The sequence below is a fragment of the Dipodomys merriami genome, unplaced genomic scaffold (genome assembly GCF_024711535.1).
Source record: "Dipodomys merriami isolate MVZ:Mamm:240054 unplaced genomic scaffold, mDipMer1.0.p SCAF_38, whole genome shotgun sequence".
Classification (NCBI taxonomy): Eukaryota; Metazoa; Chordata; class Mammalia; order Rodentia; family Heteromyidae; genus Dipodomys; species Dipodomys merriami.
In genome coordinates, this window is record NW_027205381.1 from 2448264 (window position 1) to 2463098 (window position 14835).

General features: G+C 35.5%; 1 protein-coding gene across 1 annotated transcript in view; it reads left to right on the forward strand.

Moving 5' to 3' along the window:
• Cntnap5 (contactin associated protein family member 5) overlaps window positions 1-14835 on the forward strand; it is a 948142-nt gene that overhangs the window by 500544 nt on the left and 432763 nt on the right. Inside the window, exon 7 of the mRNA XM_069989436.1 lies at window positions 3004-3147. Within this exon, the coding sequence (XP_069845537.1) occupies window positions 3004-3147 (144 nt within the window). The remainder of the gene's footprint in view (window positions 1-3003; window positions 3148-14835) is intronic.

The window sequence follows — 14835 nt, forward strand, 5'->3', positions numbered from 1 at the left end:
AAGAACAGACCTCAGGACCAATGGAATCGAATTGAAAACCCAGAAGTGAACCTACAGTCCTATAGCCATCTAATCTTTGATAAGGGAGCTAAAACAATAGAATGGAAGAAAGACAACCTCTTCAGTAAATGGTGCTGGCAAAATTGGTTAACTACATGTAGAAAACTTAAGCTAGATCCTTATATATCACCCTGCACCAGAATCAACTCCAAATGGATCAAAGACCTTGAACTCAAAGCAGACACTCTGAAAACATTACAGGATGGAATAGGAGAAACCCTAGGTCTCCTTGGCTCAGGCCGAAATTTTCTGAATAGAGACCCGGAAACACAACAAATCAAAGAAAGGTTGGACAAATGGTATTGCATAAAGTTGCAGAGCTTCTGCAGGGCAAATGACATAGCTAGCAAGATCAATAGAAAGTCCACGGATTGGGAGAAGATCTTTACTAGCCATACAAAGGACAAGGGTCTCATATCTAAAATATACTTGGAACTCAAAAAATTAAACCCCCCAACAACAAATCCTCAAAGAAACAACTGCCCAATAAATAAGTGGGTGAAAGACTTAAAGAGAAACTTCTCTGAAGAAGAAAGAAGGATGGCCAATAGACACATGAAGAAATGTTCAACATCCCTAGCCATAACAGAAATACAAATCAAAACAACATTGAGATATCACCTCACTCCAGTTAGAACAGCAAAAATCAAGAACTCTAACAACAACAGATGCTGGAGGGGATGTGGACAGAAAGGAACTTTACTTCATTGTTGGTGGGAATGTAAACTTGTTCAACCACTTTGGAAAGCAGTATGGAGGTTCCTCAAAAGACTTCACATAGAACTCCCCTATGACCCAGCAATCCCACTTTTGGGCATTTACCCAAATGTTTACAAACAAGACCACACTAAAGCTACCAGCACCACAATGTTTATTGCAGCATTGTTTACTATAGCTAAGTTATGGAACCAACCCAGATGCCCCTCAATAGATGAATGGATCAAGAAAATGTGGTATATATACACCATGGAATTCTATGCCTCCATCAGAAAGAATGACATTTCCCCATTTGTTAGGAAATGGAAAGGCTTGGAAAAAATTATATTAAGTGAAGTAAGACAGGCCCAAAGAAACATAGGTCCCATGGTTTCCCTTATTTGTAATATCTAGTATAGGTATGAGTCAAGCGGAAAAGGTCAGATAATGTGATGTCAGGAAAGTCAACCCTTAGATGTATATTTTAATGTTTTTTTCTTTCATGCATTTGTTTCTAACGCATTTATAAGAGTATCTCTTTGTTGCTTTGTATGTTCCTCCCCCACAGTATAACCCCTGCTTTCACTATATTTGATGTCAGTATAACTTGTGGAGGAGATGGGGAAAAAACAGTTGTTTAAGGATACAGGTGGACCTTTTGCAACAATGAGAAGTACAAGTTGTCATGTCCAAAACGAGCTTTACAATGTCGGTGGGGGGGGGGGAGGGGAAGGATTGGGATTGGGGGGAGGGGGGAGGCTGGGAAGGGATGTGAAGGGTAAACAAAGGAGGAAACTGCAATGCTTGGTAAGAAATGCACGCATTATCCTGCCCATGTAATTGTAACTCCTCTGTACAGTATGTTCACAAATAAAATAAAATTAAATTAAAAAAATAAACATAGATCCCATGGTTTCCCTTATTTGCAATAACTAATATATGTCTGAGACGAGAAGACAAGATCAGATAAGTTGATGTTAGGCGAAATGAACCCCAAGATAAAGACTCAAATGGTTGTTCTTTCTTGCTATTGTTTCTAACATATTTATAAGATGATTTTTTTTTGTTTTGTATGTCCCTCCCCCATGGTATAACTCCTGTTTTCACTGTATTTGATGTTGGTATAATTTGGACAGGGGAAGGGAAAAAAGAAATTGTTTAAATAGGGATACAGGTGGACCCATTGCAACAATGAAATGTACAAGATGGTATGTCGAAAAACAAACTTTACATCTTTGTCCGTGCGGGGGGCAGAGGGAAGGGAATGTAGTTGTGGAGATGGGAGGGCAAAGATGACAAGGGAAAAACAAAGGAAGAGGCAACAATGCTTGATAAGAAATGTACTCATTATCTTGCTCATGTAATTGTAACCCCTCTGTATGGTATTTTCATAATGAAAAACTTATTAATAATAAAAAAAGAAATAATACTTTTTGTCTTGCATAGTAGAACAGGGTCTATAACCATTTTGCATAGATTTCTAATGAAAATAAATATATTTAAGGAAATTAATAGGCCACACCCTTCCCAGAAGCATCTGCACATGGTTTGTGTGTTTACTCACTGACTGCATTCAATGTGCAGTATTTTATTACCAATACCAAACTTGTCAGCCAATTTTAATCCCTGTAGTTTTCAGGCAACATTGCATTCTTTTACTTTTGACCACAAATGTCTAATAACTGCCATTATTCACAAGTAAATATGACTCGACTTCACTGATTCTCCCTTACTTTATAAAACCATGGACTATTTGTATTTTTTCCTATACTTAACTTTTTTAGATAAGAATTTCACAATATCTTTGGGTGTAAGGCCTTTGGGATACAATGGAGGCTTATAAACCAAGTTTGCCTCAGCCAAATAGGAGTGTGTTTTGCCTGAGTCTTGGCTGTGATATGACCCTGATTACTAAGATATTTGTGTAAGAGATAAATATAAAGATGTCAATTTTCTTTCCTCTTTTTCTTTTGCCTGTAAATTATTGTTTTATTTAATATTAAGAAGATTTAGAAGAGAAATGAGAATGGTTTTGTAAAAATCAGTCTTTAACAAGCAAGCAATTATAGTTATTTTTACACAGGGTAATCAGTATCCTTTTAAATGTGTAATCAAGTGGCATCTATAATTATTTGAGCCAGTTGGCTGATACATACAAGTGAATCTAGTGAAATGTACTTGTTTCCTATCCTGTTCTACTCTCTAAGAACTTATCACTAAAATGATTTTATTTTTTTCCCCATAAAGCTTAGTTTTGGAGGAATTCCAGTACCAGGAAAACCTGGGACCTTTTTAAAGAAAAACTTCCATGGATGCATAGAAAATCTTTACTACAATGGCGTCAACATAATTGACCTGGCTAAAAGACGAAAGCATCAAATCTATACAGTGGTAAGTCATCGTATCATTTTATCTTGATATTTTCTGTCACTTTGAGTCTTACTTTCAGTGTGTCTCCGATTTCCCTCTTCATAATGCATTAATTTTATGCTCTTCGAGTTTCAATCAGTCTACCAGTTGACACTTGTAAGCAAAAGGACCAGCAGAAACAGAATCAGTGTGAATTGTGTCTCTGGGAGAAAAACAAATACTTGGAGACATGCAGAGAATTCCATTTTCCTAGCTGTAGGTTGCTTCCTAGCTGTGGATAGATTTGTAATCTACCAAAGCTTACATAGATGTTATTATGTCTGGGAAATGCCATCAGAGCAAAACAAATTTTGTTAAATTCTATAAATTGAGAGTTACATATTTATCTTCACATTATTCACGTTTAAAATAACATACTTTAAACAAGCAATATTGCACTATTAAAGATTACCTTTATGTCCTTTATAATCTTAATAAACAATATGAGCTCCTCTAATAAACCATGGGTTTCAAAGGGTGAGTTTTTACGACTGTGTTCTAAATGTCTAGCAGAGTGCATGTATATGACAGATGGTTAATAAGGGTAGATATTTTCACCTATAATTGAGTATGTATTTCTTTTTCCAGCTATGTACTATCTTTTGTTTCATATATTAACAGCTCTATTCAGAACTGCTAATTTTTCCCTCAAAGATTGGCCTATAAAACATTATATATTGTTAATTTCTTTCTCTGGTGATGTTCATTACCATTAAAAATACTTTATTTGATACTAATATAGCTATGCATTCTTTTTTCAGTGTATTGAAACTGTGATATAGTTTTTCTCATCCTCTTGCTTTTAACCAATTCCTATTATTATATTTGAAGTGAATACTTGTTGAAAGAAAATACTTGGGTCATGTTATAAAATTCAGTCTTTCAAAAAGTGTAATTAGGATATTAAGCCATTTATATTTAATGTAACTATGTTAGATATAAATGTTAAATGTCTATTCATTTTATGCCATCTGCTGTTTTTCATTTTCTTCATTCCTATCATTCATAGTTTTTATCTATTTCTTGAGTGGTTTTTAGAATTTAGTTTTGATTCACTTAGTGTATCTCTACTAATATATTTGTGACTCCTTAGAAGTCATATGTTACTACTTATAGTGTACTGACCTCATGATTTGAGTGAAATATAAAGCTTTAATTCCTTTAAATGCATTTAATTTCCCTTACTTTTTTATAGCTGTCTTATTATTTGCATGTTATGTACTTGACATTATATCAGATAATATTATTATTGCTCCAACTATGAAATATAATTGGGAAAACTCAAGAAAAGGAAAATTTATAGCAATTATCCATTTTAGCCTATTATTTTCATTTTTAATTCCTTACATTTCCTCTTTATTGGTTCATTCCCTTTTGAATAATTTTTATTAGCTCTCATTTTAGAGTATACATGAAAATGACAAATTATTTTCCTTTGTCTGATAGTGTTTTGATGTCTTATTTTCCTTGAAAGGTATTTCCTTTAGATATAAAAGTGTGGGTTGACAGTTCTTTCCTTTGAGTATTTCAAAATGTTGGATCACTTCCCTCTGGTCTCAGTGACAACTCCTATGTCAATCCAGGTGCTTTATTCATGTAGCTAATATATCATTTCAATATTGCTGGTTTCATAATTTTTTTCATTGTCTTTTATTATGGAAGTTTGTGATGTGTCATGGTACAGATTTCTTTGAGCTTAACCTAGTTGTTTTATGATCAAATTCTTGAATTAATGGGTTCTGTCTTTCACCAAGTTTGGGAGTGCCATATTTAAAGTACTTTATAGTCTTGTCTCTTTTTCATTTTTTTCTTGTTCTCCAGGAACATGAATACTACAACTTTATAATAATCTTTTCAGTTAGTTTCAGTCTATTTTCTGCATTAAGTGATTTTGGTTGTAATATGTTCAAGATGTCTATTCTTTACCCTTATTTCTCATACTTATACATTTACCCATATATATATATTTTATCAATATATATTTGGCATGTATTAGGTATGTGAGAGAAGTTTCTTTGTAACATTTCCACAAATGCAAGCAAAGTATCCTGATCAGCTTCACCTTATCTATCATTCTACCTTAAGTCCTTCATTCTTCTTAAACCAATATCAACAAGTTTTATTGATCTATATTTTTCTTTTTCTGCCAGTCCTGGGGGTTGAACTCTGGATCTGAGCACTGTCCTTAAGCTCTTTCTCTCAAGGCTATTACTACAACTAGACACAGTACCATTTCTTTTTTCTGTGATTCATTGGAGATAAGAGTCTCAGAGACTTTCCTGCCTGGGCTGTCTTTAAACTAGAATCCTCAGATCTCAGCCTCCTGAGTAGTTAGGATTACAGGTGTGAGCCACTGGCGTCTGCCTCCTTGTTCTATTTGTGCATTTGCAAATAAACTACTTGGACATGAATCCTCATTATATTAATATTTAAACTGAGACATCATAATTTGCCGTTATATTTTTTATTTGAGTCTTCTTTATACCTTCTATCTCCTTATTATGATGTTGTACATATTAGTGAGTCTTTTCATTTCATTCTTATTCATCTCAAACACATTAATTCATCTAATTATTGAGATACTTTTCTTGTGAAGCTTGCTATAAAGTATTTGCTATATAACTATAGTGATCTCATTTCAAAAGGTATTTACTGATATATGTTTTCCTTTCCATTGGAGTCCTTTAATTCCTTGATATAAAAAGTTACTTATTTGTAAGTGGGCGAAAGACTTAAAGAGAAGCTTCTCTGAAGAAGAAAGAAGGATGGCCAATAGACACATGAAGAAATGTTCAACATCCCTAGCCATAAAAGAAATACAAATCAAAACAACATTGAGATATCACCTCACTCCAGTTAGAACAGCAAAAATCAAGAACTCTAACAACAACAGATGCTGGAGGGATGTGGACAGAAAGGAACCTTACTTCATTGTTGGTGGGAATGTAAACTTGTTCAACCACTTTGGAAAGCAGTATGGAGGTTCCTCAAAAGACTTCACATAGATCTCCCCTATGATCCAGCAATCCCACTTTTGGGCATTTACCTAAATGTTTACAAACAAGACCACACTAAAGCTACCAGCACAACTATGTTTATTGCAGCATTATTTACCATAGCTAAGATATGGAACCAACCCAGATGCCCCTCAGTAGATGAATGGATCAAGAAAATGTGGTATATATACACCATGGAATTCTATGCCTCCATCAGAAAGAATGGTATTTCCCCATTTGTTAGGAAATGGAAAGGCTTGGAAAAAATTATATTAAGTGAAGTAAGCCAGGCCCAAAGAAGCATAGGTCCCATGGTTTCCCTTATTTGCAATATCTAGTATAGGTATGAGTCAAGCAGAAAAGGTCAGATAATGTGATGTTAGGAAAATGAACCCTTAAATATGTATTTTAATGTTTTCGTTTCTTTCATGCATATGTTTCTAACGCATTTATAAGATTATTTCTTTGTTGCTTTGTATGTCCCTCCCCCACAGTGTAACCCCCGCTTTCACTATATTTGATGTCAGTATAACATGTGGAGGAGAGGGGGCAAACAAGTCGTTTAAGGATTCAGGTGGACCTGTTGCAACAATGAGAAGTACAAAATGTCATGTCAAAACCAGCTTTACAATGTCGGTGGGGGGGGAGGGGGGTATAATTGGGTGGGGGGAGGGGGGAGGCTGGGAAGGGAGGTGAAGGGTAAACAAAGGAGGAGGCTGCAATGCTTGGTAAGAAATGTATGAATTATCCTGCCCATGTAATTGTAGCCCCTCTGTACAGTATGTTCTCAAATAAAATAAAATAATATTAAAAAAAAATAATAAAAAATAAAAATAAAAGTTACTTATTTGTTTGATTTTAAGGAAATCTGACATTTTTAGATATAAAGAATTTCATTAAAACCTTCTCTTTTTTATTGTGAAAATATCGTACAGAGGGGTTACAATTACACGGGAAAGATAATGAGAACATTTCTTATCAAGCATTGTTCCCTCCTCCTTTATTACCCCTTCCCATCTTTGAATCTCCCCCTGCCCCAGCCCTCCCCCAGTCAAAGTTGTAAGGTTCGTTTTTCGACATAACAACTTGTACATCTCATTGTTGCAATGGGTCTACCTGTATCCCTATTTAAACGATTAGTTTTTTTTCCCTTCCCCTCTACAAATTATACCATCATCAAATACAGTAAAAGCAGGGCTCATAGTGTGGGGGAAGGACATAAAAAAAACCTCTTTTAACTGCCTTTCTCCATGCTATGTAACTTAACGAGAGAGAGAAGTTTTCTCTGGGTGACACTTGTAGGAGAAATAGATTGGATTGGAAAACTACATAAATGTCATCCATGTGCCCCCTGTGTTCAATGCAGTGTGTGTGTTTGCATGTGTATGTGAGTGTGTGTGTATGTGTGTGGAAGGGTAGAGTGTTATCCTGGTTTTCAGTGGATTGTGCTCAACATCTTGACTTTGTGCTAAGATTATAAAAGTATTGTTTCTAAAAGTATTTGTCTCTCTGAGTTGTTGATACCATGATGATAGCACATGAGGTTAAAAAGAAAATCCAGGAAAACAAAGGAGGAGGCTACAATGCTTGATAAGAAATGTACTCATTATCTTGCCCATGTAATTATAACCCCTCTGTACAGTATTTTCACAATAAAAAAAAAGAAAATCCAGGGAGCCTCCACTATATTATCTTTTGGGGGATCTGAAGTCATTACACATTTTCTACATCTTCCATCATTTATGGCCTTGTTATATTTGTTTGTTTGTTTTTACACTGCAAATGGATTTTATTTATTTTTTAAAAATTTCTATATTGTAAAGGTGATGTACAGATGGGTTACAGTTACATGAGTAAGGTAATAAATACATTTCTTTTTGAATACTATTATTTCATCCCTCAGTTTCTCCTGCTTTCCCTCTCCCTTGACTCCCCTCCCTGCCAAGTTGTAGGCTCATTGCCAGCATAGTGTCTAGTGAGTATTACTGTTGCATTTTACCCTTTGTCCCGCAGTTTCTCTGATTCCCATTCCTTTCCCCAAATCACATAAACTTATATACAAGACAAAGAGTTACCAAAACCCAAAACAGAATCCATAGGGAATAAACCAGAGGAGAAAAAATAGAAAAACAAAAGAGCTATATGCAATGCTTGATAAGAAATGTACGCATTATCCTGCCCATGTAATTGTAACCCCTCTGTACAGTATGTTCACAAAAAAATAAAATTTAATTAAAAAAATAGTAAACTAAAAAGTATATTCTTTTGTTTCCATACCATGGAGTTCATTTCAATGAGCATAATTTCATATGGTCATGTGTACATAGCTATTGGGCTAATGTGGTTCTCTGCTAGGACTATGCTAGATATATACTAATTATTACAAATGAGGTTAACCATGGAGCCTATGTTTCTTTGGATTTGACTTATTTCTCTTAATAAATTTTTTTCCAGATCTTCGTTTTCTTATGAATGGGGCAATGCCATTTTTTTCTGATGGAGGCATAGAATTCCATTATGTGTGTGTGTGTGTGTGTGTGTGTGTGTGTGTGTGTGTGTGTGTGTGTGTGTGTGTGTGTGTATCACATTTACCACATTTCCTGATCCATTCATTTGCTAAGGGGCATCTGGGTTGGTTCCATATCTTAGTTATGGTAAATAATGGTGCAATGAACATAGCTGTGCTGGTAGCTTTAGTGTGCCTTTGTTTGTGATCATTTGGGTAAATGGAATGGGATTGCTGGATCTTAGGAGAACTCTGTTTAGTCTTTGAGGAACCTCCATACTGGTTTCCAGAGTGGCAGAACAAGTTTACATTCTCATCAACAGTGCAGTACATTTGTTTTATACATGATTTGTACTGTGTAATATTAAGTCCCATTTAACAAGAAGAAGAGTAAAATGTATATTACTTCACACTGGATGCCTTCAACTTACCTTTTATAATCAAGGCAAAAGTGAACCATCTTATCTTTTGTTAAAACTCCTTTGAAATATGATCATTGAAGTATCTGGACATGCTTTAGGATATAATTGATCTGGATCTTTTTTCTTCTCCTTGGTAAATATAACCTATAGTGATTGTGTGTGTGTGTGTGTGTGTGTGTGTTTGTGTGTGTGTGTGTGTGTGTGTGTGTGTGTGTGTGTGTGTGTGTGTGTGTGTGTGTGTGCTGACCCTAAGTTTTGAACTCAGCCTGGGAGCTGTCCCTAAACATTTTTGTTCAAAGCTGTCACTCTACCAGTTGAGACCCAACTCCACTTTCAGCTTGTGTGTGTGTGTGTGTGTGTGTGTGTGTGTGTGTGTGTGTGTGTGTGTGTGTGTGTGTGTGTGTGTGTGTGTGTGATTAATTAGATAAAATTCACATGGGCTTTCCTGCCTGGGATGACTTCAAACCATGATTCTGTGATTTCAGCCTCCTCTGAGTAGATAGGATTATAGTTGTGAACCATCAGCACCTGGTTTATAATAAATATTTTATATTTTGGAATTTCATACTAATTCATACCTTTGAAAATTGCCATTGACGTCTAAGGTGAAAAGTAAGTTTGCTTGAAGAAATTTCATTTGAGGTAAAGATTGCCAGCACTTTAGAAGATTTACAAAAAGTTTCCAATTCCTTTTGTTTGGAAAATTTACTTCCCCACTGGTTCTGAAAGGTTGAGTGACATTATTGGCCCATTCTTGTCTTGTGTCCAAGGACTTTGACAATTCTCCCACTTACTTATATGAACTTAGGATGCCTAATTCACCTACATTGTCTTGTTATTACATTTTTTCTTGAGTTCTGGTCTGAAGATGTGAGCCATGAAATTATTTACTAATTCCCATTACTACACAATATTATTTCCAAAAACTATTTCATAATATATCAGTTCCTTTAAACTCAATCTGCTAACAAAGGGATACTGATACTGGGACCACAAATTTCTGGAATTTTAGACTAGATAAATTTCATGAACAGTGAAGAGCACCATGGTTTGCTATCCTGCTAAACCTATTGAGCTAATTAAAAGCCAAGAAGATAATGAAGACATCATTTCTCTTGGTCTCGTACTGGTGCTTCAATCAGGAGAGCCTGAGCCTTTTGTAGAAATAACTAAAGTCCCGATGGCAACTCTTGTAAAGGAAACCTTTATGGCCTCTATACATATTTAACTACAAATCTCTCTGCCTCTCAGGTTTATGCTCTCTCTCTCTCTCTCTCTCTCTCTCTCTCTCTCTCTCTCTCTCTCTCTCTCTCTCTCTCTCTCTCTCATACTTTGTGTGGTACTGGTCCTGGGGCTCAAATTCAGGGCCTGGGAACTGTTCCTGAGCTTTTATGTTCAAGGCTATCATTCTATTTCTTGATCTCTATTTTCATTTCTAGCTCTTTGTTAGTTAATTGGAGAAAAGAGTCTCACAGGCTTTGCTGCCAGGGCTGACTTTGAACCACAATCTCAGATCTCAGCCTCCTGAGTAGCTAGGATTACAAACATGAGTCATGGCACATGCCTTTTAACTTAAAAGAATGAGATATATTAATGTAGTCACTGACTACATTAATAAACAGGTGAAGTAAAAGAGAAAAAGGAGAGAAAATACAATTGTCTGGATGTTGACATGCTCTATCATTTCTTTATCTGAGGTAATCAATAGTCAAAACTTTGACATTTAGAATATTTTTATTTACTGCTGTAGTACTTCTCAAGTTATCTAAAACTTTCCTAGAAAACTTTATTCCTCAAGGTTTAATTGGCAGTTTCATTAATATGAGGCATGGAGAGTCCATTTGGCACTAATGCACTTGGAAAAAAGTCCCAAGAAAACACTTTTACTGTGCAGGTAGACAGCCTTAGTTTTAACCTTCATAATATAAAGGGAAAAGAATGCAATTTTTTCTCCTAAATTGCCTCCATCACCTCGTCTCAATGAGAATTCACATCATTACCCCTCCTCCCCCAGGCATAATTCTGGCCTGTTTCTTTGAAATTCCTTAAGGGATGGAAATGGCTTGCTCTTTTAAATACTGAAGTATAAATTCTTTCATTCTTATACTCAAGTTTAAGAATTTCCCCAAAGGCACAATATCTACTACATCAGCTTTGTTCCAAGCTTCCAAGTCACTGTGGAGCAAAGCCAGGGTTTTGGAAATCATGATGATTTTGTCCTTAGCCAGAGTTTATAGATTCAGATGTGGTAATTGAGCCTTGGGAAGTTCAGAATTTATCAGTAGACTTGAGCAATCAATAAATGAGGTATCAAGGGTATGGTAATCCTCACTGATTACAAAGTGGCAATGCAAAGATAAAGGAAGGACCAGCCTTTGCCTGATGTAGTGCTAACCTCTCTATTAGGCCATATTCGAGAAACATTCCCTTTGCAATCTGTCTTCCCTTTCTTGTGGGACTTGTCCATTCTCGGGAGATTTAAAAGCTGTTTCATGGGAATAATTCAATTTAATCTTTATAGCTCAATTTGACCACAGGACAATCCTCCCCATTCCAAAATGCAGTAAAATCTATAGGTTTAAAAGTAGATATTTTTAAAAAAATCTTATTACTTCCCCAAACCCATCACCTTATAATTGTATAGCATAATGTAATAAACAATCAGAAAGTAAATAGTCCAGTAAAGTGTGCATATAGTATCTATAATGTGGATATACACATAGTATACACATAGTATAAGATATGAATTGACCTGATCATTTCATGAACATGACTAGTTGTATATCTTACATTTCATAACAAATAGTGCTTCTTATAGAGTGCTCCTTCCTGTGTTACAGCTCTTCTCCAATATGGAAGCAGAGTTATAGAATCAACTGGCAGTTAGCTGCAGTTTCATTTACTTCATTATAGGTCTTAAAATGATTTTTTTCAACTAAGAGTACAGCCAAGTATACCAGTGCTCATGCTTATAATGCTAGCTACTCAAGAAGGCTGAGATCTGAGGATCAGGGCTCAAAGTCAGCCAAGACATGAAAGTCTGTGAAACTCATATGCCCAATTACCAAGTAAAAAGCCAAAAGTGAAGTTCAAGTCAAAGAACACTATCTTTGAGCCAAAAATATCTAAGGGACAGTATCCAGGCCCCGAGTTCAAACTATAGTACCAGCACACACACACACACACACACACACACACACACACACACACACGTACAGTGGAAATATTCCTGTTACTTTCTGTTGGTAACTTACAGAAGGGAAGAGGAAAAAAAAGCAAATGGCTAACAGCCAAAGAACAGTTATAGAATTTGCTTTGGACCCATGGACCACATCAATTCATTCTGTACGTCTGTCTCCAAATAATTGTTATCATGGAATTGGACAGGCAATGGCCAATCCTAAGCACACAAAATGATAGTCCCAACATTATAGCTAAAATTGGAAATTTTCTACATCTTTGGCTGAGGAATTGTCACCAGGCTCCACAGTTCCTTACAGTATCATTTGTAACACTAAGGTGGGTGTAGAGTTTGCTTGCCAGTGTTCCTGATGCCCAATCTACATATGAATCACTCAGCCAAATTGCTTTGGGAAAGTGACTAACCAATAACTATATATGTAAAATGGGGCCACTATATTACCTCCTCTGAAGTATTGAGATTCAAATCTGTCTGAAACATGGTTATCATAATGTAGAGTCCATAGAAAACATCGTAAACTCTGAAGAGCAAATGAGACCTCTACCAACCACTCAGCTGAAATTTGCATGTAAGCCAAATTAATTCACTATTTCACAGAGACACTTGATGAAAGGTGGTTTGGAGGTTCTTCATATTTTCCTCTGAATCTGAATGTTAGTAAGTATCTTTACAAATATATAATTCTTAAAGTAGGTTTGGAGTTAATGTATTACCGTTTTATTCATCTCACTTACTTGAGGAAATTTAATGACAAAATTGTAATCTAAACTTGATCAAATGATGGATGCTTTTAAAACAATGACTCTCAAAAGGTGTTTTCCAGTGGACATGGGTAAAATAGGCATGCAGATGAATAAAAACACTGAGCTTCTATCATTTTTGCCTTTGCATTGCTACTATACTGAAATACATTGAAGCATACTTGTTTATTTCCCCTGCAGCCAAGAAAACATTTTCAGTAAGAGAGAGAGAGAGACAGAGGAGAGAAGAGAGAAAAAGAGAGTAAGAGAGGGGGAGATAAATCTGAACACTCAGTGACAATTTGTACATGATCTGTCATGCATTAAGCACATTACACACACACACACACACACACACACACACACACACACACACACACACACACACACACACACACACACATCTACTGACAGTAGCCTTTGTCTTACCTTCCTATGACCCCAAGAGCTCATGAAAATTGCTCCAAAAAACTCCTTCCTGTCTACTGAAGCCTATAATCTCTTCAGCTTGGCCTAGGATCATGTTTCATCTCTGTGAGTGAGCTCTATGATAAATGATACTTTCCCTTGATGGAAGGAATCATTTGAAAAAGCAGCTAACATATCATATTTTCTTTTACCACGTTCCCGCTGTCTCCCACTGCCATTTAACCAGTCTGATATTCATATAACCTGCAACAGTACTGTATGCTTCTCATTCTTTGGAAAAAATGATTTCTACATTGCTAGCTTTCTGAACAGTTTCTTCTTTTCTTGTCTTTGGCAAAATTAACATGAGTTCAAGGTCATATAAAGGAAAAGTGGCTTAAAAATAAACAGGTAAAAATAGTGGAGTATCATCTTAATTCATTCAGACACCTGTATCAAGATGCAATAAACCAAGTGGCTTATAATCAATGAATTTTTCTCTCTCTCTCACATATCAGCAGTCTGGAAGATTGTAAATGCCAGTATGGTAGGGGTCTTGGAGTGCCCTGTTCCTCTTCTAGGCTAGAGGCAACAGATTTGGTCCTACTTCTTTAGAAGTTGGAAGGGCAGACATCCTCCCTTGGACCTGTTTTATAAACTCATTAAACCCATGATGAGAGGATCTAATCACTTCCTGGAAGGCCTCATGTCCTAACACCATCACAGAAGTAATTTTGTTTGAAGACATGACTATTAGGAGTCACAGTCTTTCAGGTTACAGCAGTGCTATCTTGAAAAATTATCTTAAGTTACTGTTAAGATTTTTTTAAAGCTTTCTTTACTTATCTCATAGAATAATTACTGAAAATTATGAAAGAAAACTTTTTGGAACATTTCTTAAAAACATTTCTCTACATGTAAAACATATAGAACAGAGCATCAACCAATCAAGAGGAAAATATCACTATTATCAATGTGAATTTAATTTTCATAATTTATAAAAGATGCCTTACAAAGCATAGATCGTGTTACATTGGTAATTTTATGTCTTAGATTTGAAGGTCAAGTGTGTCTTAAAAGAAATATATTCCAATGTTTTAATTAAAAGTTTATAAAATCTACTTTTCAATATTAAATATTAAGTCAAATCATGTTTGTTCACCTAAATGTACAGTGTTAAATTTTGAACTCATAAAGATTTTAGTGCCCCAAAATAGAGATTACTACCTTGATGAAAATTTTTTTTGAAATTTATAATGGGTGATTACGAAAGATTATTGGGACACACAGATAGTAGTGTGTTTTGTTATTTTGTTTGAGGCAGTGCCCTGCTTGTAATGTAGGATGGTCTCAAGCATACAATTCTGCCACCTCAGCTTTTCAACTGTTGTGATTA